Source organism: Gymnoscopelus microlampas (assembly GCF_963454915.1).
Source record: "Gymnoscopelus microlampas genome assembly, chromosome: 22".
In the NCBI taxonomy this organism is placed as follows: Eukaryota; Metazoa; Chordata; class Actinopteri; order Myctophiformes; family Myctophidae; genus Gymnoscopelus; species Gymnoscopelus microlampas.
This window is the reverse complement of record NC_139959.1, coordinates 40,872,423-40,895,523: the sequence shown is the minus strand read 5'-3', so window position 1 is coordinate 40,895,523 and position 23,101 is coordinate 40,872,423. Positions and strand designations below refer to the sequence as shown.

General features: G+C 44.7%; 2 protein-coding genes across 2 annotated transcripts in view; both read right to left on the bottom strand.

Moving 5' to 3' along the window:
* Positions 1–5,650, bottom strand: part of LOC311038483 (uncharacterized protein) — an 87,856-nt gene extending 82,206 nt beyond the window's left edge. Inside the window, exons 1-2 of the mRNA XM_084048038.1 lie at positions 5,571–5,650; positions 4,861–4,985 (exon numbers count right to left, since the gene is read on the bottom strand). Coding sequence (XP_083904164.1) covers positions 4,861–4,985; positions 5,571–5,625 — 180 coding nt within the window. The 5' untranslated portion in view covers positions 5,626–5,650. The remainder of the gene's footprint in view (positions 1–4,860; positions 4,986–5,570) is intronic.
* Positions 5,651–6,893: 1,243 nt separating this feature from the next.
* Positions 6,894–23,101, bottom strand: part of LOC311038641 (uncharacterized protein) — a gene marked incomplete at both ends in the record, with an annotated part of 134,402 nt that continues 118,194 nt past the window's right edge. Inside the window, 6 exons of the mRNA XM_084048212.1 lie at positions 6,894–6,898; positions 7,108–7,251; positions 7,956–8,013; positions 11,803–11,902; positions 12,056–12,157; positions 19,114–19,224. Coding sequence (XP_083904338.1) covers positions 6,894–6,898; positions 7,108–7,251; positions 7,956–8,013; positions 11,803–11,902; positions 12,056–12,157; positions 19,114–19,224 — 520 coding nt within the window. The remainder of the gene's footprint in view (positions 6,899–7,107; positions 7,252–7,955; positions 8,014–11,802; positions 11,903–12,055; positions 12,158–19,113; positions 19,225–23,101) is intronic.

Sequence of the window (23,101 nt, the reverse complement as noted above, 5' to 3'; positions counted from 1 at the left end):
GCTAGAAGGTCCTGGGTTCAATTCCCGCCGGGGACGCTGTGGGTGCTGGGGGCGTGTCTCCTCCTCCACGTCATCAGCGCCCATACCCTAGGTGGGGTTGGCGAAAGGGCCCACTCTGTGTGGAGTTTGCATGTTCTCCCCGTGTCTCTCAGGGTAAAAAACCCTGGGAGCTAGGCAGAGTGGGTGCCGGGGGGAGGTGGGGGTTAAGGGAGTGGGGGATGCTTTCCTCTGAGCTTCAAAGCGATAGTAATGTTTGTTTAGCTCATCAGGGAGTGACATAGATAATGCATTCTCTTTGGGGGTGGGGGATTTGAAATCGGTGATCATTTTTAGACCCTGCCATAGATCTCTGCTCTTGTTTGAGCTAAAATGGGCTTCCACCTCCCTTGCATATTCCCCTTTTGCGGTTTTCAGTGTTTTGCGAAGCGCATAGGGAGTGCACACACAAAGTTTTACACAGATCGGTGCAATTAAAGGTAAAAACATGAATTGGCCTGTTATAGTGCCACTATGAGGCTGATTTGAACAGTTTCAAGTGGCATTTCTTCCTCAGCCTAGTGGGAATGTACGTGCAAAATGTCACGAAAATTGCACAATGTGTTCATGATTTGAGGCATTTTGTTCAAAACGGAGCACTCCTCCAAACTTTGGAAGCCATTCTTAGCCAATCAGGATGGAAAATGAAACATTTGAAAGACTTCAGTTTTGTTTAATGACTATAGAGATACTGTGTATCGATTTGCGTGACGTTTGGACAAAACATGTAGGAGTACTGTAAAAAAAAAAAGTGTATAGAAAAAAGTGGCCTCCTCGTGGCGCTATAACAAGCACATGTGACAATTTTGGGCCAGAGGTTCTGAATTGGCAACCAGGGAGTGTGTGTGCACAGTTTTGCTGCCATCAAGCGGACGGACGGACGGACGGACGGACGGACAGGGTGCAAAACATACGCTCTCGAATGTGTCTTTGATTAGACAGCGGTCTGTAATGGACCCTTCGCTAAACCCCACCCCAAAAGTGATTGTCCAATGCCAGCTTAAGTATCATTTATAGTCGGACGTAAGGATACTTAACGAGCGCTGGCGCTCCTTACGTTGTCGTTTTTGTCTCCCCCTCCGTCAAATGCGGCTCCAGTTTTTCCTTCCGTGCAGTCGACATTCACCGTCAGGCCAACGTACGTTCACTATGTTTTGCCTGTAGTAGCACTGGCGCCCGTTGGCAGTATAAGGAAAAAAGTTTCCTTGGGCCTTCTTTCTCCAAAAAAGACCCACGTTTGTGGAAGTACTTGAGTAAATGTACTTAATTACTTAATAGCCGACCGTCGATCCACGGTCTGTGACAAAATGAACCCAGCCATTCCCTAAACACACACACACAAATAATATAGCACAGTGCAGTATGGGTCGAAACTCACGTTTTGTAGACAACCATTGTCTAGTTTGTGGACTAGTTTGTGTCTTTTATTGCGTTGTTTTGGCTAGATGCTACAATGCTAGTTTCATAGCATTGTAGCATCACAAAACCTGTTGCCAGGTTTTGTGAGAGAAATAAGTAACCAGGTCTATGAAAACAAGCCCAAAAGAATCTGCTAGGCCACATATGAAAATAGCAGATCTACAATATATATTTGAGAATCACTGGTTTAAATAATAATTGGCCCAAATTAGCAACTACAATTTAGAAACAAGCCCAAATAAAACCGCAACCACCAATAAAAAAATGCTTGTTTGTTTACAAGCAACTATACAGAAAAATAAGCCCAAAGTCGCTTATAATAAGCAGACATGGCAACATTGGGTATGGTACACACTCACTCTCGCAACTGCCATCTAGTGGATGAATATCTGTATTACGCTTGTACACTTTAAAATAAATAAAATAATCCCTAAACAACGTGAGCGACCATGCCATGTGTCCGTAAAGAACGGACGTAATCCCTCACCCCCTGACGCACGTTTCAGACCCATCTAGGGACTTTGAACGGGCCTTTAGCAACTGTTATTAGCCTGGCATAGGTCTGGCAAGTTTTCATCACCTGCCATAGCTGTCAATGTTATTTCGCCTGCACACACACAATCATTTGCAACATAATACCAGCAAGAATTGGAATACCACGATAACGCAATGGTGACTATGAACCAGCAACAGATTCCACGTACCCAAAACCGTTGGAGGGTTCTTTTCCCAAGCTGAAATCTGCACTTAAACTGCAAGGCTGCATGGCTGTGTTAAAAAGACACTAGACCATACCCGGTGAAGTGCGCAGGCAAAAGTAGTTGCAAACGTGGGGTTATTGCACGTCCTGTGGCGCGTCCCGTCCCGTCGTGCCGCGGCGTGTCCCGTCCCCCCCGCGTGTCCCGTTGCGCCCCCCCCCCCTGTAGGGGGGGGGGGGGGACGCCCATGAATGCATGGGCGTCCTTAACAAATAAACTCTCCACCTGTTTAGAAGCAGATCGCCCACCACAGATCATTCGTTGCGATCCGGGGCGACCGTGTTTAGGGGCGAGACAATTACGCGCAGATTGCTCACCCCAGACCGTTCGGTGCGATCCGGGGCGACCGTGTTTAGGGGCGAGATAGTGAAACGGCCGCATCGTTAGCTTGTACAGATTTTCGGCCGTCCCCAACACACACACGACCCAGCGCGAGCACACACACACGGTACGTTCAACACACACACGCGCGCGACCCGTTGCGAGTGCACACACACACACACACACACACACACACACACACACACACACACACACACACACACACACACACACACACACACACACACACACACACACACACACACACACACAGCACGAAGAAGTTGTGAAGGCAACAGCGCGACGTTGTCCTCCTCCTCCCTCTCTCTCCCTCTCCTTGTCTCTCTCTGCCCCCCTCTCTCCCCCCCCCCCTCTCTCTCTCTCCAGGCAGCATGAGCATGGGAACTTTGACATAAAAATGCGGATAAACAGCTGAGATTTAGTGATATCAAAAAACGGGCTTCGCAGTTTCATGGCCATGGTAATGGTCAATGGCTGTGCGCAATTTGAGATCAATAGCTCCAGGCACCGAGGAGAACCGGGCAGAAATGTTTTTGGGCTCACAGGTTTGGTCTCAGACTTTGTGGAATTATGGGAAGATACACAGCTTAACGTCGGGAAAGTTACACGACTCACTCGCCCAGGTGGTGTCAAAATACCGTAATCATAACGACATTCAGAATCACAGCGCTGCCTGTTTCGGATTCCGCATGTTAAAGTATATTAATTCATTTGTTTGTCTATTCATTAACTGCAGTGGTGGAAAAAGTACTCAAATTCTTTACTTAAGTAAAAGTACCAATACTGCAATATAAAACTACTCTGTTACAAGTAAAAGTCCAGAATTAAAAATTGACTTGAGTAAAAGTACAAAAGTATTGGCATCAAAATGTACTTAAAGTACCAAAAGTAAAAGTACTAAAATATTTGAAAATAGCCGATCTACAAGCTCACAACGCGTCACATCGCGACGCGTTGTGAGCTTGTAGATCTGCTATTTTCAAATAGCCTATGTATAAAATAGAACTAAAGTGGTTAATGTATGTTTCATTATATCATAGTTTATATCTGAAAAGTAACTAGTAACTAAAGTTTTCAAATAATTGTAGTGGAGTAAAAGTACAATATTTGCCTCTGAGATGTAGTGGAGTAGAAGTAAAAGTATTGGAAATTGGAAATACTCAAGTAAAGTACAAATACCTCAAAATGTTACTTAAGTACAGTACTTAAGTAAATGTACTTAGTTACTTTCCACCACTGATTAACTGCTACTGTAGTCTTACCCTGAGGTACATGAAAACTCTTGTTACAGGGTTAGGGTTAGCATGAAAGCATATGGAGAAAATGGCCACCGATCAGATTAAAATGTTTTTTAATTGACAATACGGATAATATGGGTACTTCTGAGAGCCTGTACATAAATGTAACATCCGTGGCCATGGGATAAGCACTTTATATTTGAAATATGAACGTTTATGTAGATGTATGGGCCGTAAATGGAGATAGTGCAAACACCAGGTTGAAGTTCATCCATTACGGTCGTGACAGTCGACCGTCGTGTATCCATGGCTATTACTCCCTCTAACATTTCCAGTGTTTTTAGTTTATTATACACATTTGTCCAGTGCATAGCCTACTGCAGGCCTTGCTGACTAGATTTAGAAGAGATTTTGAAGCTCTTGCTCCTCAAATGATCGATTATTTTGAAGGGGAAAAGCCATCATTAAACATGCAAGTCAAAGGCTGAGAAGCAGAGCTTGCCAGGTGCTGCCAGGCCTGGGTGTGACTAACTTCGCACCACCAGTAACAGAGTGGAGTGGGTGGGTCTTAGCGAAGGGTCCATTGAGTTCAGTGGTCATTATGTGCTGAATCCAGTCATTGGCCAATCAGAATCAAGCATTCAACCAAGCCGTGTAATAATAATTTTAAGGTGAATTTAATTCAAGCTGGTAACCCTCAACGCACCACAGGGTGCACGTCTACTGTTATGACATACCCAACATATCTATATTTCAGTGACGTTTGAATGGATAAAGGTTTTATGAACATAGTCATTAATCCATGACATTCTATCATAAAAACCTTTTAATAGATCATACATATACCTTTAATTTCTAATTGCAGTAAAACTAACCTGGTTCTTTGGAGCACCAAGTTTATTATACAGTTATAATTATGATATAAAAAACACTAAAACACAAAATATAATAACATACGAAATAAAATAAAATAGTAATTATGTTTTTAAATGAATTAAAACTGTACTGAAAAAAATAAAGCCAAAACAATAGCAAAAAGAAAAAAGAAAAAGCATGACTATAATAACCTTGTCACCAGGAGGAAGGGGAGGTGTTGATGTCTGATCCACGGACTTCATCTCCATCTGACCAGACTGTTTCATGCTCACTTTCTCCTGGTACAACTCATCACTGTCATCACTGTCCATCATCTCTACAGAAGAACAACAAGCAAACACACATTCATTACACATGATGAGTATAGAAGACATGAGGTCTGATACATTGTTTTATGACTGTACATAAATATCACTGTAAACTCAATGAACCACATTCATACAGTGTTGGTGGCCCCTCCCCCCCCAGTATGAAGTAAGAGTTAAATGGACACAGTGTGAACATGTGACCACATCAACCCAAGACTCACTATTCTGGACAGGACTTAATAGATGAACATTCAGAGAGATAGAGAGAGAGAGAGAGAGTGAGAGTGAGAGTGAGAGAGAGAGAGAGAGAGAGAGAGAGAGAGAGAGAGAGAGAGAGAGAGAGAGAGAGAGAGAGAGAGAGAGAGGGAGAGAGGGGGGGAGGAGAGGAGAGGAGAGTGAGTGAGTGAGTGAGTGAGTGAGTGAGTGAGTGAGTGAGTGAGTGAGTGAGTGAGTGAGTGAGTGAGTGAGTGAGTGAGTGAGTGAGTGAGTGAGTGAGTGAGTGAGTGAGTGAGTGTGTGTGTGTGTGTGTGTGTGTGTGTGTGTGTGTGTGTGTGTGTGTGTGTGTGTGTGCGTGTCAGTGGCTAGAACCTTACCCCTACTCTTCAACCACTTCTCCAGCACCTCATATCCCTCCTGTATTTCACACATCAACAGACAAATTGAGTCAAAACTACTTCAAGATGTTAACAGCCTGTTCCTTAACATTGGTTGGGATTAACTTTTACTTACTGTATTTTCTAAAAGAACGGCCAGATCAGGGCCTCACTAGGTATAAGCAGTGGTGTAATGTACATTTACTCAAGCACTGTACTTAAGTATCATTTTGATGTTTTTTTTTTTTACTTTACTGGAACATTTCCAATGTTCAATACTTTTACTTCTACTCCACTACATCTCAGATGTTAATATTGTACGTTTACTCCACTACAATTATTTGAAAATGTTAATTACTTACTTTGAAGATTTAGATTATTATTAAAAAACAAACACAAACAACTTCAGCCGTATATACTTTGGCTATTTGAAATAAGCCGATCCACAAGCTCTCCATGCATCGCAAAGCAACGTGGTGTGAGCTTGTACAGTAGATCTGCTATTTTCAAAAGATTCTATACATTTGGAAACTTGTGAAATGGGACATTTTGCATAATGAGTACTTTTACTTTTAGGTGCGTCCAGTGCAAAGCGGTTGGCTCAGAAAACAACGGGTTGAACAAGTGTTGATCAAATAGAATCAATATTCTGTTACTGCATTGTCTATTTCTTCCTTCAAATGTTTTCAGAAACATTCTTGAGTGTACTGTTTAGCTGTAAATGACATTGTGTATTTGTTTACATGGCTGCTATGTTGGATACGGCAAAAATCAAGCAATGTAGATTGATATGAGCTAGGTGCTCTGGGTCTTTAATTAGACAGTGGTCTGTTATTTAGTTCAGTGGTCATTATTGAAAAATAACAGAGCACCCACTGAATTCAGTCATTGGCCAATCAGAATAAAGCATTCAACCAAGCTGTGTAATAATAAGTTTTAAATGTGAATTTAATTCCAGCTGGTAACCCTCAACACACCACTGGGTGCACGTCTACTGTTATGACATACCATCCATCCATCCACCCACCCACCCCCACACACACACACACACACACACACACACACACACACACACACACACACACACACACACACACACACACACACACACACACACACACACACACACACACACACACACACACACACACACACACACACACACACACACACACACACACACACACACACACACACACACACACACACACGGCATTTGAATGCATCAATGTTTTATGAACATTGTCATGAATGCATGACATTCTTTCATAAAAAACATTTAATACACCTTACATAATACTTTAACTTAAAATTGTAGTAAAACTAACCTGGTTCGTTGGAGCACCATGTTTATTATATAGAAGAACATAACACTAAAACACAAACATTTAAAAATATATGATAACATAAAAAAAATATATACTATTAAGTCTGTTTTAAAATGAATAAAACAAAACTGAAATAAAAAAAAATAAGGTGAAAACAATAACAAAAATAAATACTAATGAAAAAAGCATGACTATAATAACCTTTTCACCAGGAGGAAGGGGGGTCTGATCCATGGACTTCATCTCCATCTGAAAGGACTGTTCCATTCTCACTTTCTCCTGGTAAAACTCCTCACTGTCATCACTGTCATCACTGTCATCACTGTCATCACTGCCATCACTGTACTTCATCTCTACAGAAGAACAACAAACAAATAAACATTTGTTTAACGGTACATTAATATCACTGTACACTCAATTAACCATATTCACACAGTGTCCATTTTGTTCTTACATCATACTTGGATGGCCCCTCCCCCTCCAGTGTGAAGTAAGAGTTAAATGGACACAGTGTGAACATGTTAATTTAACCACATCCAGCGTCGTAACTAGGCAACAGTGGGCCCCGACGCGCGGGGTGGTCACCGGGGATTTTCGACAGAACAGAACACAGCCGACTGCGCTTTACGGTCTATAAACCAAGAGGACAGCGCCGTAATGTACTGCACAGAGGTCTAGTCCGTGTGGCCAGATTTTGCGAGAGAAACAAGCAACCAGGTCTATGACATTTTATTCATTTATTTTACCGACGGCACGGGTGGGCCCCAACTGACTCTGGGCCCCAACGCAACTGCGTTGTCTGCACCCCCGAAAAAAAATGCCGATCTGTAAGCTCACACTCCGTAGCCTTGTGAGCTTGTAGATCAGCTACTTTTGACAAAGAGATTTGGTGTAGAAGGGAAAAAGGAGTGGACCAATTATAGACCCCTGGGGGACCCTGGTTAACGAAGTATGACCACTTAGTTGGTGGTTAAGTGCGTGCGTGCGTGCGTGCGTGCGTGCGTGCGTGCGTGCGTGCGTGCGTGCGTGCGTGCGTGCGTGCGTGCGTGAACCTTACCCATCTTCTTCTGACTCTTCTCCCTCTTCTTCTCATCAATCAGTTTCCAGTATTTCTCCTGTATTTCACACATCAACAAACAATGAGAGAGTGATGCTATATCAAGCTGTTCCTTAACCAGAGCAGGGAGGGAGGGACCTTTGGATGCATGCGTGTGCAAAAAGAACAGATCTTCAAGCAAAAAACGTGACGCATTGTTAGCTTGTAGATTTGACAATTTAGAATCATTTGTGCAGTCTGTATTGACTTTATAGCTATCAGACTTTTATGGAAGTCAATGTGAATAGTGAATAGGAAACATATGGTGCACTCATCAGTCAAGGTAAACCATATGACCAATAGGAGAGTAAGAGTCACCATCTCTACACAGGCTGTTACACTGACTCCTACTGTCACTATTCCCTTATTATGACTGTGAATACACTCAGTCATTCCCACACACACTATATTATACTCAATTTGATACCCAAGTGATACATTCTAGTTAATTGGATGCAATCATAAAGATATCATGAGTGGTTATTATTAAGATGGCTCTTTAATTGCTTCAGTCATCAAATCAATGTCTCTGTTTAGCTTGTTGATGGATGAAAAAAAAAATGTACCCATAATGTTCACATGTTAGTTAAGCCTGTTAAAGTATCAAACTCCCTGTTTAAATACACCAGAATACAGGATATTATATCTGCTCTGTTAAAAAGGTTCTGGGGGATGACCCCAGGCCCCCCACCAAAATGATAACACACCCACCATACCAGCTGTACCTGGTTGGGGAATTAAAACTGGTGTGTTGCACTGGGTGCAGCATTAAGTACAACAATGAATAAAACAAATAATCTGCCGTGCAGTGGTGACTCAATGGGTCGATAAAATAATTATATTAATGAATTTTATATTTTCTTGGTTATTTGATTCTATGAATTTGAATGGTTTGAATTGAGGTCTCCTCCCCCCTGGGAATGGAATGATTTGTGGGTGCAGGCCACCTGTGTGTGAGGGGTGATAAGTAATGGGTGACACCCTGACAAGGAATAATGTGAGACGGGGAAGCGTCACAGTTTGTTGACCGCAGGCTCTTTTTTTGTTTTTTAATAATCAAAGTCGATGTTTATGTAACAGAGTGACGCTCAGAAAATAAATATTTTGTTTGATGCAACTTTCGGATCTCCGTGATGATTGACTGTTTGTAAACAAGAGGAGACGCGAGTAAAAACAATACACTGCAACACCACCCGACCAACAGTGGCTTTAATTATTTGTTTGAAAGTCCACACTAACTGTAATTAATTACAATGTTGAGGTACTCCAATTACCATTACTTTTACTTCTACTCCACTACATCTCAGAGGAAAATATTGTATTTTTACGCCATTACAATTATTTGAAAACTTTAGTTACTAGTTACTTTGTAGATTTTGATTATAATTAAAAAACATACATTAACCACTTCTCCCTATACTTTTAACTATATTAACCTATTAACCTCTTCAGCCGTACATACATTTCGGCCATTTGAAAATAGCCGATCAACAAGCTCACAATGCGACTCATTGTGAGCTTGTACATCTGCTATTTTATAAATATTTGAATACATTTTAGACATAACGATAACTTGTCTAACTGGACATTCTGCATAATGAGTACTATTACTTTTGGTATTTAATTATATTTTGATGCCAATACTTTTATACTTTTACTCAAGTCAATTTTGAATACTGGACTTTTACTTGTAACGGAGTGTTTCTACATTGCAGTATTGATACTTTTACTTAAGTATAACATTTGAGTACTTTTTCCTCCACTGTTTGTAAGCCCAGTGTGGGCTGGGCATCTTGTGGTGCAGGACACTATAATACATAAATAAAAAGCTATCTATCTATCTGTTTATCATGCTAAATGCCAGACAATGCTCTTTGTGTTCTCAGGACTTGCATAATTTTTTTTGAATGAACTTTATTTGTCATTGTTACAGTTAAGAACAACAAAATTGTAGCAAACCCCTTAAAAGTGCATTATACAACAACTATATATATTAAAATACAGAAAACTAGACCAGTCGATTATGCCAATATGTCCCATATAACTGTATGAAGCTTGGGAAAAGTTTTGTTGTGTTTTCTGCAGTGGTATAAAGTAACTAAGTACATTTACTCAATTACAGTACTTAAGTATTTTGTGTAGGTATTTTTTACTTTACTGGAGTATTTCCAATTTTCAGTACTTTTACTTCTACTCCATCTCAGAGGCAAATATTGTACTTTTAATTTACTTGAAAACTTTAGTTACTAGTTACTTTGTAGATTTTGATTATTATTACAAAACCACTTCAGCCCTATATACATTTCGGCCATTTGATAATCTGCAAGCCCATCTGCAAGCTCACAATAAGTCGCGATACAACGCATTGTGAGCATATAGATCTGCTATTTTCAAAAGATGAAAACTTGAAATGGGACGTATAATGAGCACTTTTACTTTTGGTACTTTAAGTACATTTTGATGCCAATACCTTTATACTTTTACGCAAGTACATTTTTAATTGCAGACTTTAACTTGTAACCGAGTATTTCTATATTGCAGTATTGATACTTTTAACCCCATGTAAGTAGAACACTGTTAACTGTTAACTATGAACCCTATCTTCCCTATTCTGGGCAAAACATTCCGTGGAAATAGCAGATCTGCAAGCTCACAATAGAGTGTAGACCTGTAGAGGGACTGTAGAGGGAAAGAGACCCTGTTCAATTTAAGTATACAGGGTTTATATTGTTAATAAAGCTAAACTACAAGTTAATAACGTGTCTGCTACGGCTGTGGTCGTATTTGTGGTTATATTTAGTTATGATTTGGTTCTAGTGTGGAATGGTGTGTATGTGTCAGGTAGAGGTGAGACTGTGTGGGTGAATGTATGCAAATTCAGGTGTGTCAAGCCCAGAAGGCGATTGGTGGGGAACACTTCCAGGCCGGCCAACGATCGGTGGGGAGTTTCCAGGACTTCTGCCTTCCGAGTGGCTAATGGAGGTTCCCTATATAAGAGGAATGCAGACCTCAGAACCCGTCTTCCTCCTCTTCCAACTGGCCACCATACCTTCTGTTTGTTCAGTTACTTATTACCCTTTGTTTGTGCGGCTAATTGGGAGTTGGGGAAGGCGGGAACATATACATGTTGTGTCTCAGGTACCTGTAGACTGGGGCATAACAGTGTCGCATTGTGAGCTTGTAGATCTGCTATTTTCACTACATTTGAGTGACACTCTTGTATGATGAAATGGGGCATTGAAGTATGGGGAGTTGAACAGGGTCCCCCCGAGCTCTGAACTAGGTGCTTTATTTTCTCAACACCAAATCTGCCTAAAATAGACGATCTAAAAGCTCACAGCGGGTTGCTCACAGCTTGTATATCGGCTATTTATGTCGAATGTTCGCCTCAGAAAAAGAACGCTAGGGTTCTTGTGGTTACCTGGCATCCCTATTGTAGACACATTTTAAAACATTTTAAAACATTTCTCTTACTGTTTTGTTATGTCACTGAATGAGGAACATCTGCCTAAAATATACGATCTAAAAGCTCACAGCGGGTTGCATTATGAGGCATTGTAAGCTTGTATATCGGCTATTTTCGTCGAATGTTCGCCTCAGAAAAAGAACGCTAGGGTTCTTGTGGTTACCTGGCATCCCTATTGTAGACCATTTTTAAAACATTTTAAAACATTTATTTTACTGTTTTGTTATGTCACTGAATGAGGAAAAGTTAAATGTTAGACATGTATTTGGAACCACTACATGTAGTTCATGTATTCATTAGAACATGTAAATAAATGTCATGCAGAGAATATTAGGTTCTTACCCTGCTGTTAGCTGACTCATACATGTTCCTCTCTATGTTCTGAGCATCAGTGATCAGGTTAATGTCCTCAGATGGGTCTCCTGTTGACATGACCTCTACACTGCTCACCAACACACAGAGAATGAAAGAGACAAAGTCAGACATCAGTTTCAACTCATCATATAATAAGTGATAATAGTTCAGCTGGTCTGGGGTCTAGAAGATGGTGAGAACACATTGTATTGGTTCAGCTTTCTGTGTGATGAACACTCACAGCAAGCGGACATAGTTGTCACGCCGCCTCCGTGTGGAGTCTTTATGCCATGACTTCCTCATGTCTGTTGCAGAGAGAGGGAGGGCTGTGATGGAGTCCCAGCTGAGAGAAAGACAATGATAGAAAGGACAAAGGGACACAGAAAGAGGAGGGAGAAACAATGAGGAACACATATCATGACATAATATTATAAGCTACATATGTAACTGTACAGGTGGAAACATGACAGGGTGTTTTTATGCGGGAGCCCTTCTAGAAAAAAACAGGAAGCCATCCGCTTCCTGTTTGGGATTTTCAGAAAAACAGTTGTAACTCAGTTGTTGTTTTTTTGCATTGAAAACCATTCGTTTTCAGCAGACCAAAGCCCCAAAATTACGGATCGCGGTTGGAACGTTATTGTCCCTGTGGATTCACAGATCCCTCTGCCTACTCATAGGAACGTTTTTCTTGTATTTTTTTTCTTTCGAAAAACCTTTCCCCCCACCCAAGAATCCTTTGATCGGCCCTGTATGTATGTATGTATGTATGTATATGTGTGTGTGTGTGTGTGTGTGTGTGTATATATATATATATATATATATATATATATATATATATTGTGGAGTCTCACTAGGGCACCGCCCGACAGGTAAGCACCTCACCAGGGAGAAGCAGTGGGAGAGAGGCAGAGAGAGGCCAGGCAGACAGCAGCGCAGCCTGGGACACGTCATAGAGGGGCGGTACCTACCTGTCCTCATCATGAATCAACCTCAACTCCGCACACCTGCGCTGGCCAGCTAGGCGCGGTCCCCAAACATTAAAGCACAGCCACTCTGCCTCATTCTCCACTGGCTCTCCTGGTGACTGGACGGGTGCTTTCGGGCGGTGAGTGAGAATCTCCACTAAGTTCCCAACACTAGTAATGACATTGTGTGTGAATTGAAGTCTAAAAGAATGTCTCTTTTATTTTTATAGGCAACCTATGGAACGCACTAAAATGCATGGAATGTGAATGGAAAATACCCCGACCCCGGGAAGAACCTGTGTTGGAAAACTTACCTTATGATTTGTGAACTATGATTTAAAAACAAAGAAAAGTAATAACAGGGCCTTTCGGGCATCTCGCCTGTTCAATAAATACCCTTTATTGGGCTTGTACCCTGCCTATTGTCTCTTGACCTTGATCAGTGTCCCACATATGGTGGAGAACACGGGTACACTGATCTACGTCAAGAAACCGCAGTATGGAGCCAACGGCCGCTTTAACGGCGCTACTGAAGAGTCAAACTGACCTACAGACAGCGGTACAAAAATTAATTGATAGGATTGCCCGAGATGTCACCACTACCCGCGCACCACGGGAGGTGCTTACCAAACTCTCACCAGAGGATGACATCGAGGCTTATATGGAGGTGTTCGAGCGAACCGCGGCGAGAGAGAGATGGCCAGCGGCGGAGTGGGGATCGATCCTGGCGCCTTTCCTGAGCGGTGAGGCACAGCGAGTTTGCCGCGACTTGACGCTGGCGGACGCTAGAGACTATCGCAAACTGAAAGACGCCATCTTCGCCAGCCAGGGCTACAGCCTCCCCGCCAGAGCGCAGCGGTTCCACCACTGGGCCTACCAGTCGGCCCAGCCACCTCGGCCCCAAGTGGCCAACCTGTTACGCATCACGCACAGCTGGTTGACGAGCGGAGGAGAGCCCCCCATTGTTGACCGCGTCGTCATCGATAGATGCATCCGTTCCTTGCCGCCCGACGCACGCCGATACGCCTCGCAGGTGAGCCCGAGCTCCCTGGAGGCCCTAGTAGCGCTGTTAGAGAATCACCAAGTGAGTGTGGAAATGATGAGGAGCACCCGCCCCGACGCCCCGAAGCCGCCGACGGACGGGAAGCCCAGCCGCGACCGGAGGCCACCGGCGAACACCTCCCCCACTCGGCCCCGAGGACCGGCGCCCAGCCGGACGCCGCCGCAGAGGTGGTGTTATGTGTGTGGCCAAGCGGACCATATCTCCTGGACCTGCCCGGACCGCGACGTGACCATGGAAACCGCCGCCAGCTTCGAGGCCGCCCGGCCCTGCCTGCATACTGGTACCGGACCGCGACGCCATGCCCGCCTCCCGGTGAAAATAGACGGGTCCGACACCCACGCCCTCCTTGATTCAGGAAGCGCCGTGACGCTGGTGCGCGCCGACCTCGCCGGGCGCCTCACCACCAACACGGTGCCTGTCTCCTGCGTCCACGGAGATGTCCGCCATTATCCAGTCACGCAGCTACGAGTACAGACGCCCAGAGGTGACGCCATTGTACCGGCCGGGGTGGTCCCCAACCTGCCCGTGCCGCTGCTGATTGGAGTGGACTGCGAGTTGTTCGAGCGGTACTGGAAGCCGGGCCTACAGAGGGACCCGCCCCGCCGTCGCCGCCGCCGCCCCGCGTGCCGTGGGAACCCAACGCCACTACCCGCCTGGCCGGCGTTCCGTCTCAGCTCCCCTGGCTCCGAGAGCGGAGCGTCTCCCGAGGAGGCCCGACCCGCAGCAGCCGACGAGGACGAGGCGAGCGGGGGACCAGAAGAGGAGACCCTGACTCCACCGGACCGCAACGCCTCGACGGTGGCCGGCGAGTCCGACCCGTTCGCCGAGTTTCCGCAGCTGGAGCCACTCGAGCCCCCAAGGGGGGGGGGAATTCGTCACTGCGCAGTGGGTCGACCCGACGCTGGACATGGCGCGCCAGAATGTGGTCGTCGTCAACGGAAAGAAAAGTGACGGGGTGAGTACGCTGAATTCCCCGTACTTTTTGGTGAAAAATGGACTGCTGTATAGAGGGGTGAAAGACAAGGGGGGGGAAACGATTGAACAACTGCTTGTACCTAAACCTTATGTCTCACGAGTACTGTATTTAGCGCACACCCACCAGTTGGGAGCTCATCTGGGTGTTAAAAAGACATACGAGCGCATTTTGGCCCGCTTCTATTGGCCCGGGGTTAAGCGAGCCATAGAAGACTTTTGCAAGGGCTGCCCGGAGTGTCAAAAAACGGCTCCACGACCTACGTTTCACAACCCGTTGGTGCCAATGCCCATCATCAACACGCCGTTCTCAAGGCTCGCCATGGACATCGTGGGACCCTTGCCAAAGTCCGCCCAGGGCCACCGTTATATACTGGTAATACTAGACTATGCCACTCGCTATCCCGAGGCGATTCCCCTGCGGACCGCCTCGGCGAAAGCTGTCGCGCACGAGCTAATGATGATGTTTAGTCGGGTGGGCATTGCCGAGGAGGTCCTCACTGATCAAGGCACCTGCTTTATGTCGAGAGTAATGACCTTACTGTATAAATGGTTGAAGATAAAACGTATACGCACGTCTGTCTATCACCCCCAGACTGATGGCCTCGTGGAGAGGTTTAACCAAACGCTAAAGAAAATGTTGAAAAAACTAACTGATTTTGACGGGAGAGACTGGGACCAGTTGATCCCCTTTGTCCTATTTGCAATTAGGGAGGTGCCCCAGGCGTCCACGGGGTTCTCGCCCTTCGAGCTGGTGTACGGACGGAGACCCCGTGGACTACTCGACGTGGCCAAGGAGACGTGGGAGAGCCAGCCATCCCCCCACCGCAGCGTCGTGGACCATATCGAGCGCCTCCAGGCGCGCGCCCGAGCAGTGTGGCCGTTGGTGCGCGAGCACATGGAGAAAGCGCAGCGAGACCAGGCGCGCACCTATAACCACGGCGCCACGCTGTGCGAGTTCCATGTGGGGGAGAAGGTGCTAGTCCTCGTCCCGAGCAGCGAGTGTAAATTCCTGGCCAAGTGGCAGGGACCGTACGAGGTGGTGGCCAAGATGGGGCCCGTCGACTACAAGGTGGCCCAGCCGGGCCGCAGGAAGGGCCACCAGATATACCACGTGAATATCCTGAAGAAGTGGAACGCCGCGCCGCCCCTCGCCCTGCCTGCCCTCCTCGCCACCACCACAAGCCCGGACCTGCCCCCGGTTCCGCTCGGAGAGGACCTCTCCCCCACCCAGTCCCAGGACATTAAGGAGCTGCTGGGACGTAGCCGGGACGTCTTCTCCGACCTACCTGGACGGACGAGCGCTATACGCCACGATATACGCACCACAGCGGGGAAAGTGGTGCGACAGCGGCCCTACCGCATTCCTGAGGCCAGACGAGTGGCGATCCGAGACGAGGTGACCAAGATGTTGGAGCTTGGCGTCATAGAGGAGTCGTACAGCCCGTGGTCCAGCCCCATTGTGATAGTGCCCAAACCTGACGGCTCGCTCAGGTTTTGTAATGACTTTCTAAAATTGAACGAAGTGTCCGCGTTCGACGCCTACCCAATGCCCCGCGTTGACGAGCTGATCGAGCGTTTCGGCCCGGCCCGGTTCGTCAGCACCCTCGACCTGACTAAGGGCTATTGGCAGGTCCCGCTGACGGACCGGGCCAAAGCGAAGACAGCCTTCTCCACGCCTGAGGGGCTCTACCAGTACACGGTCCTGCCGTTTGGCGTCCATGGGGCCCCAGCCACCTTCCAATGGCTAATGGACCGGGTACTACGTCCACACCGCGCTTACGCAGCCACCTACCTGGACGACATCGTCATACACAGCGCTGACTGGGCCCAACACCTGCAGCACCTGGACGCAGTACTGGAGGCCCTCAGACGAGCCGGACTAACCGCCAACGCAAAGAAGTGCCGAGTCGGCCTGACGGAGACGGACTACCTCGGCTACACAATTGGAAGAGGCTGCGTAAAACCACAGACGCGCAAAGTGGAGCGCGTCCGGGAGTGGCCCCGCCCTGCCACGAAGAAGCAAGTAAAATCATTCTTAGGTTTGATTTCATATTATCAAAAATTTATTAAAAATGATTCTACTGTTGCAGCCCCACTATACGAGCTAACTAAACAGAAACTGCCCCACCACGTCTCCTGGACGGCCGAGACGGAGATGGCCTTCCAACAGCTGAAGAGCGCGCTGTGCGAGGAGCCGGTGCTGAAGGCTCCCGATTTCAGCCAGCCGTTCCTGCTCCACACCGATGCGTCGGGCACCGGCCTCGGGGCGGTTCTCGCACAGGTCATTAACGGCGAGGAGCACCCGGTGACGTATGTGAGCAGAAAGTTATTAGATCACGAGAGAAACTATGCAACAGTGGAAAAGGAGTGTCTGGCGGTGAAGTGGGCCATTCACCACCTCCGCTATTATCTATGGGGCCGCACTTTCACTCTCATTACAGATCACGCTCCATTAAAGTGGATGGCGACGAATAAGGACAGAAACGCAAGGGTGACGCGTTGGTTTCTCGAGTTGGAAGACTACAACTTCAAAGTGGAACACCGGCCCGGGAAGGACATCCCGCACGCAGACGCCCTATGCAGAATGTATAAGAGAGAGGAAAATTAAGCCCCCGGCCCAGGCGGCGGGCTTAGGGGGGGGATATGTGGAGTCTCACTAGGGCACCGCCCGACAAGTAAGCACCTCACCAGGGAGAAGCAGTGGGAGAGAGGCAGAGAGAGGCCAGGCAGACAGCAGCGCAGCCTGGGACACGTCATAGAGGGGCGGTACCTACCTGTCCTCATCATGAATCAACCTCAACTCCGCACACCTGCGCTGGCCAGCTAGGCGCGGTCCCCAAACATTAAAGCACAGCTACTCTGCCTCATTCTCCACTGGCTCTCCTGGTGACTGGACGGGTGCTTTCGGGTGGTGAGTGAGAATCTCCACTAAGTTCCCAACACTAGTAATGACATTGTGTGTGAATTGAAGTCTAAAAGAATGTCTCTTTTATTTTTATAGGCAACCTATGGAACGCACTAAAATGCATGGAATGTGAATGTGAATGGAAAATACCCCGACCCCGGGAAGAACCTGTGTTGGAAAACTTACCTTATGATTTGTGATTTGTGAACTATGATTTAAAAACAAAGAAAGGTAATAACAGGGCCTTTCGGGCATCTCGCCTGTTCAATAAATACCCTTTATTGGGCTTGTACCCTGCCTATTGTCTCTTGACCTTGATCAGTGTCCCACAATATATATATATATATATATAAATATATATGCATGCATGCACGCGCACGCACGCACGCACGCACGCACGCGCACACACACACACACACACACACACACACACACACACACACACACACACACACACACACACACACACACACACACACACACACACACACACACACACACACACACACACACACACACACACACACACACACACACACACACACACACACACACACAGTACTGTATACACATATATTAACCAAACGCCATTATCTGTTTTCGGGGAAAACGTTTGCTCAAAATGGCAGATCTACAACTAATAATTAGTTTCAATTGTACTCTTAGTATTGATATCAATACTTTTGTACTTCCACTCAAGTAACATTTTGAATAAAAACTTGTGGTATTGCTACCTTAGTAAATTAAAACAGATCTGAGTACTTCTTCCACTACTGGTAATAATAGTAGTAGTAGTAATTGTTGTGTACAAAAATATTGACAAATAAAGTCAAACAACATTTTAAAGAAGTTCTAATCTGTACATATAGTGTTTTATATTTGTGATGATATTGAATGTTTGGTGCTATTTTATATGTTGATGAATTGAATACCTAGGACCCTAATGGAAACAAGACTGCAAGGACTTTTTTCGTGTTATCCTTTTAGACAAAGTGTTTGACTGTACTCTGTGCTGTTTCTATATTTCTGTCTAATCAAATATTCAATCAATCAATCCCTGATCACCTTTAAACATATTTTATAAAGACATAAAACCATCATCATCATCATAAATAATTCAAATGTGAATGCATTCATTGTGTCTATCAGTTGAGGTTCACACAGATCAGTGATACTTTATGTCTTCAGCTCCAGGTTCACACATGAAGTTCAAAGGTCAATCCTTTGAACTGTCACTGTTCATAGACATGCAGCTGGATAATCAGAGAAATGTTCAGAAAGACAGACAGACAGACAGACAGACAGACAGACAGACAGACAGACAGACAGACAGACAGAAAGAAAGAAAGAAAGACGGGCAGGCAGGCAGGCAGGCAGGCAGACAACATTACCTTGTGTATAAGCTATTTGTCGCTGTGCAGCGCACCTTTCTGCATCTTAAATCCGTAGCAGTGTTCCTGGAGCCACAGCGTATACATTTCCAGGTTGGTTTTCTTTTCATCCTGGCAAACAGACACAACAAGAGTCAAGTTAGTTGTGTGGGGGCGGATATAAAAACATAATTGAGACAACACTGATTATAATGATGTCAACAAGTCTTTGAAATCTATGAAGAAGTTCAATCTGCAACACAAGCTACAAAATAGTTGTAATTATAATGGTTTAATGTCCCGCTCAAACATCCATAAGTGGTGGTACGCACACGTGTGGGCGTACACTCACACACACACACACACACACACACACACACACACACACACACACACACACACACACACACACACACACACACACACACACACACACACACACACACACACACACACACACACACACACACACACACACACACACACACACAGTGGTGGAAAGTAACTAAGTATCCAGCAGGCGCCCCGGCTGGCAGTATAGAGGAAGGATTACAGCATGTTTTTGTGAGGGCACCTACCCTAGGAGACACGAGGAGAACATGCAAACTCCACACAGAGAGGCCCTTTCACCAACCCCACCACTGATGACGCAGAGGAGAGAACACGCCCCCAGTGCCCACAGCGTCCCCGGCGGGAATCGAACCCAGGACCGCTGAGCGAATTTGAGGTCGATTCATAATCGGGAATAATAATAATGAAAGCTGCAAGCAGCGATGAACGGGCCCTCCAAGCTCTGTCCACAATACAAGTCTGTATGGCAATCAGCTGAAAAACTAGGCTACATAGCTTAAACGATTACAGCCTGTCCCTATTGGCCGTCTAAATAGACCTGGCAAGTTTCTTGGGTTTCGATGCTGGGAACTGGAGTTATGGCTGTTTAAAGCCCAGCCAATAGGAATACATAAGGGGCAGGGTTTAAGCACTTACAGCCTCTCCCTGTTCTCGGTCTAACTGCACCTAGCAAGTTTTGAAAGTTTACCATGCTGGGAAGTGGAGTTATGGCTGTTTAGAGGCCAGCCAATAGAAGCACAGAGGGGGTGGGGCTTAAGCAATGACAGCCTGTCCCTATTCTTCGTCTAAGTGCACCTAGCAAGTTTCGTATGTTTACCATGCTGGGAACTCCTACAGGAATAATGACAGAGACTTGTGAGTGTGTGTGGGGGGGGGGGGGGGGGTGATGGGGGGAGGAGGTGCCTATAGTTCAGGTATGCCGTTTAGGTCAGGCTGAGAAGGGGTTAAAGGAGCATTTCACCCCTGGAAGAAACTGCAATCACTCAATGGTAATAGTATTTGTAGTAGATAACAGTAGCACAATTTAAAATTTGCACCCTATGGCCAGAAAAAAAATGAAATCTGTGTGTTTGACTACGGTTTGACTGGACTGCTGCATTACTACAATGACCATAATGCTTTGGTTTACTGCCCCTCCCTGTGGCAGGGGAGGTTCTCTGTGGGTGTGATCTCCAAGAACAACATTCAAACAGCAAGGCATAGTGTTGCCATGTCTGCTTATTATAAGCGGCTTCTTTCTAAAATGTAGTTGGTATTTGGGCTTGTTTCCAAATGTTTTGATTGTTGTTTAAACCAGTGGTTCTCAAACATGTTCATGTATTCCACAGTCCCCCATCTGAAATTATAATTTGTGCCAGGGAGCCCCTAACAAATATGTGTCAAAAATATTCCACATTTTGCACTTTTTCCCCCTCAAGATTTTTTTGTAAATAGCAGATCTACAAGCTCACAATGGGTCGCGAAGCGTTGTGAGCTTGTAGATCGGCAATTTTCAAATACATAATATCCCATGTCTAGGTAAAGTGCTCTTGGCCTAGTTATCCTCTTTTGGGTTTGTTTTCATAGACCTGGTTGCTTATTTCTCTCACAATATCTGGCAACACTGGCTGAAGAACGTGAACCTAGCACAATGTAATCTAGTTACATATATGTCCAAGGATTCGTTAGTGATGTCATATCACTGACAAATCCTTGCTATTTTCATGCAGTTCTACTATATATAGTTATATATAATATATATATATATATATATATATATATATATATATATATATATATATATATATATATATATATATATATATATATATATATTCACTGTACATTGTATGTTTTATTGTTAAACTGTGTATAATTATTTTCACTTATTCAGAGATCCACTGCAAATGCAGATCAGTCTATCTATTCTACTAATGCTGCTGCCATTATGATAAATCCACCCACTTTTTACTACTTATTTCTATTTCATCTTACTCTGTAGGAGATGTAATAAATAAACAAAATCTTGCATATTATGACACCTGAACTTATCTCCTCCAATGGGATCAAACAAGTTGTATCTCTAGTCTCAGAACACTGTTTCAGAGGATGATTTACAGCAAATAACTCATTGACTAATGTAGGCCTACTAGTGGAGCAGGGAAATAGAAGAATGCCTGGTATGTTACACATTGAAGTAATCTGGATCCTTGAGGTAAAAGTATAACATTGACTAAATAAAGAAAAGGTATTCAACTGCATGAAAAGTATACTTTTAATCTATAAATGTACATAATACAACATTGTGATATGGGTGGAAACCTTGCATGTCCAAAATAGTTAGTTTTTTTACTAAGCCCATTTAAAAATATCTAAAATAGTGAAAATAGCCGATCTACAAGCTGACAACATGTTGACGCGTTGTGGGCTTGTAGATCTGCTAAAATAGTGAAAATAGCTGATCTACAAGCTGACAGTACGTCGACGTGGTATCGGCTTGTAGATCTGCTAATTTCACTCCAACAAAAGTTTACAAAAAAGTTCTGTAGGTGGCATTTGAACGGGGGAGGGAGGGGCTGGGAGAAATGGACAGGAGCGAGCCGATTTTATTGGCAGCAAGTGGACAGCTGACGGGAGGGTTTTGATTGGAAACAAATCGACGGGGGGGAGAGATTTCATTGGAAACAAGTGGATCGAGTGGATTTTTATTGGCGACATGTGGACGCGGGGGAGCACCGCAATTGGCCAATAAAGGACCGGACGAGGTAAACGAACGGCCGCCTCTATGCACCACCGTGCAGTGAATAATTTCAACATGAATTAATTCATTGTGTCAATCAGTTGAGGTTCACACAGATCAGTGATACTTTGTGTCTTCAGCTCCAGGTTCACAACTGAAGTTCAAAGGTTTATCATTTGAAGTGTCAACGTTCATAAACATGCAGCTGGATAATAATAGAAATGTTCACCAAAAAAAAGAAAGAAAGAAAGAAAGAAAGAAACAATAAATACTGACCCCAGCCTCCCTATGCAAAAATAGCAGATGTATAAGCTCATAACGCGTTGTGAGCTTGTAGATCTGCAATTTTTGGTGAAGAGGTTTGGTGTAGAGTGGAAAAAAGAGCTGACCTGAGCTACAGGGACAAAAGAAAATTTTGCTAAGTATTGAGGGTTTAAGTGGTGAAATGTCTACTATACACTATATTAACATGAATCCAACATATTAATATACAAGATAATGTGTAAACAAACTAATACAAACCATTATTGACGCAACACTGATGATAGATCTGTCAACAAGTTTATGAAAATCTATGTTAATAAAGGACGCATTAAACCAACCAAAGCAAGCCACGCTCCAAAGGGAGCCGCACCTTCACACCACAAAGAAGACATTTTCGGAAACTGTCCCCTTTTCCAAAACCAGCGAAGACGACGCTATATTATTTTGTTATAAAATCATTATTATAAAATCATCATTATAACACCATAATGTGGTTAATAATTGTTTATTTGGGATGCAGTACAACACACGAAAATTAAGGGAATAATAACACGACTCGTGTCCAACTTATGGAGCACAGACATTTCCGCGTTTGGTTGCAAACAGTGGGTAAGTAATGAAATTAGCTCAGCTTAGCCATATTTGACTAACTCCTGGCGGACCGCACCATTATTT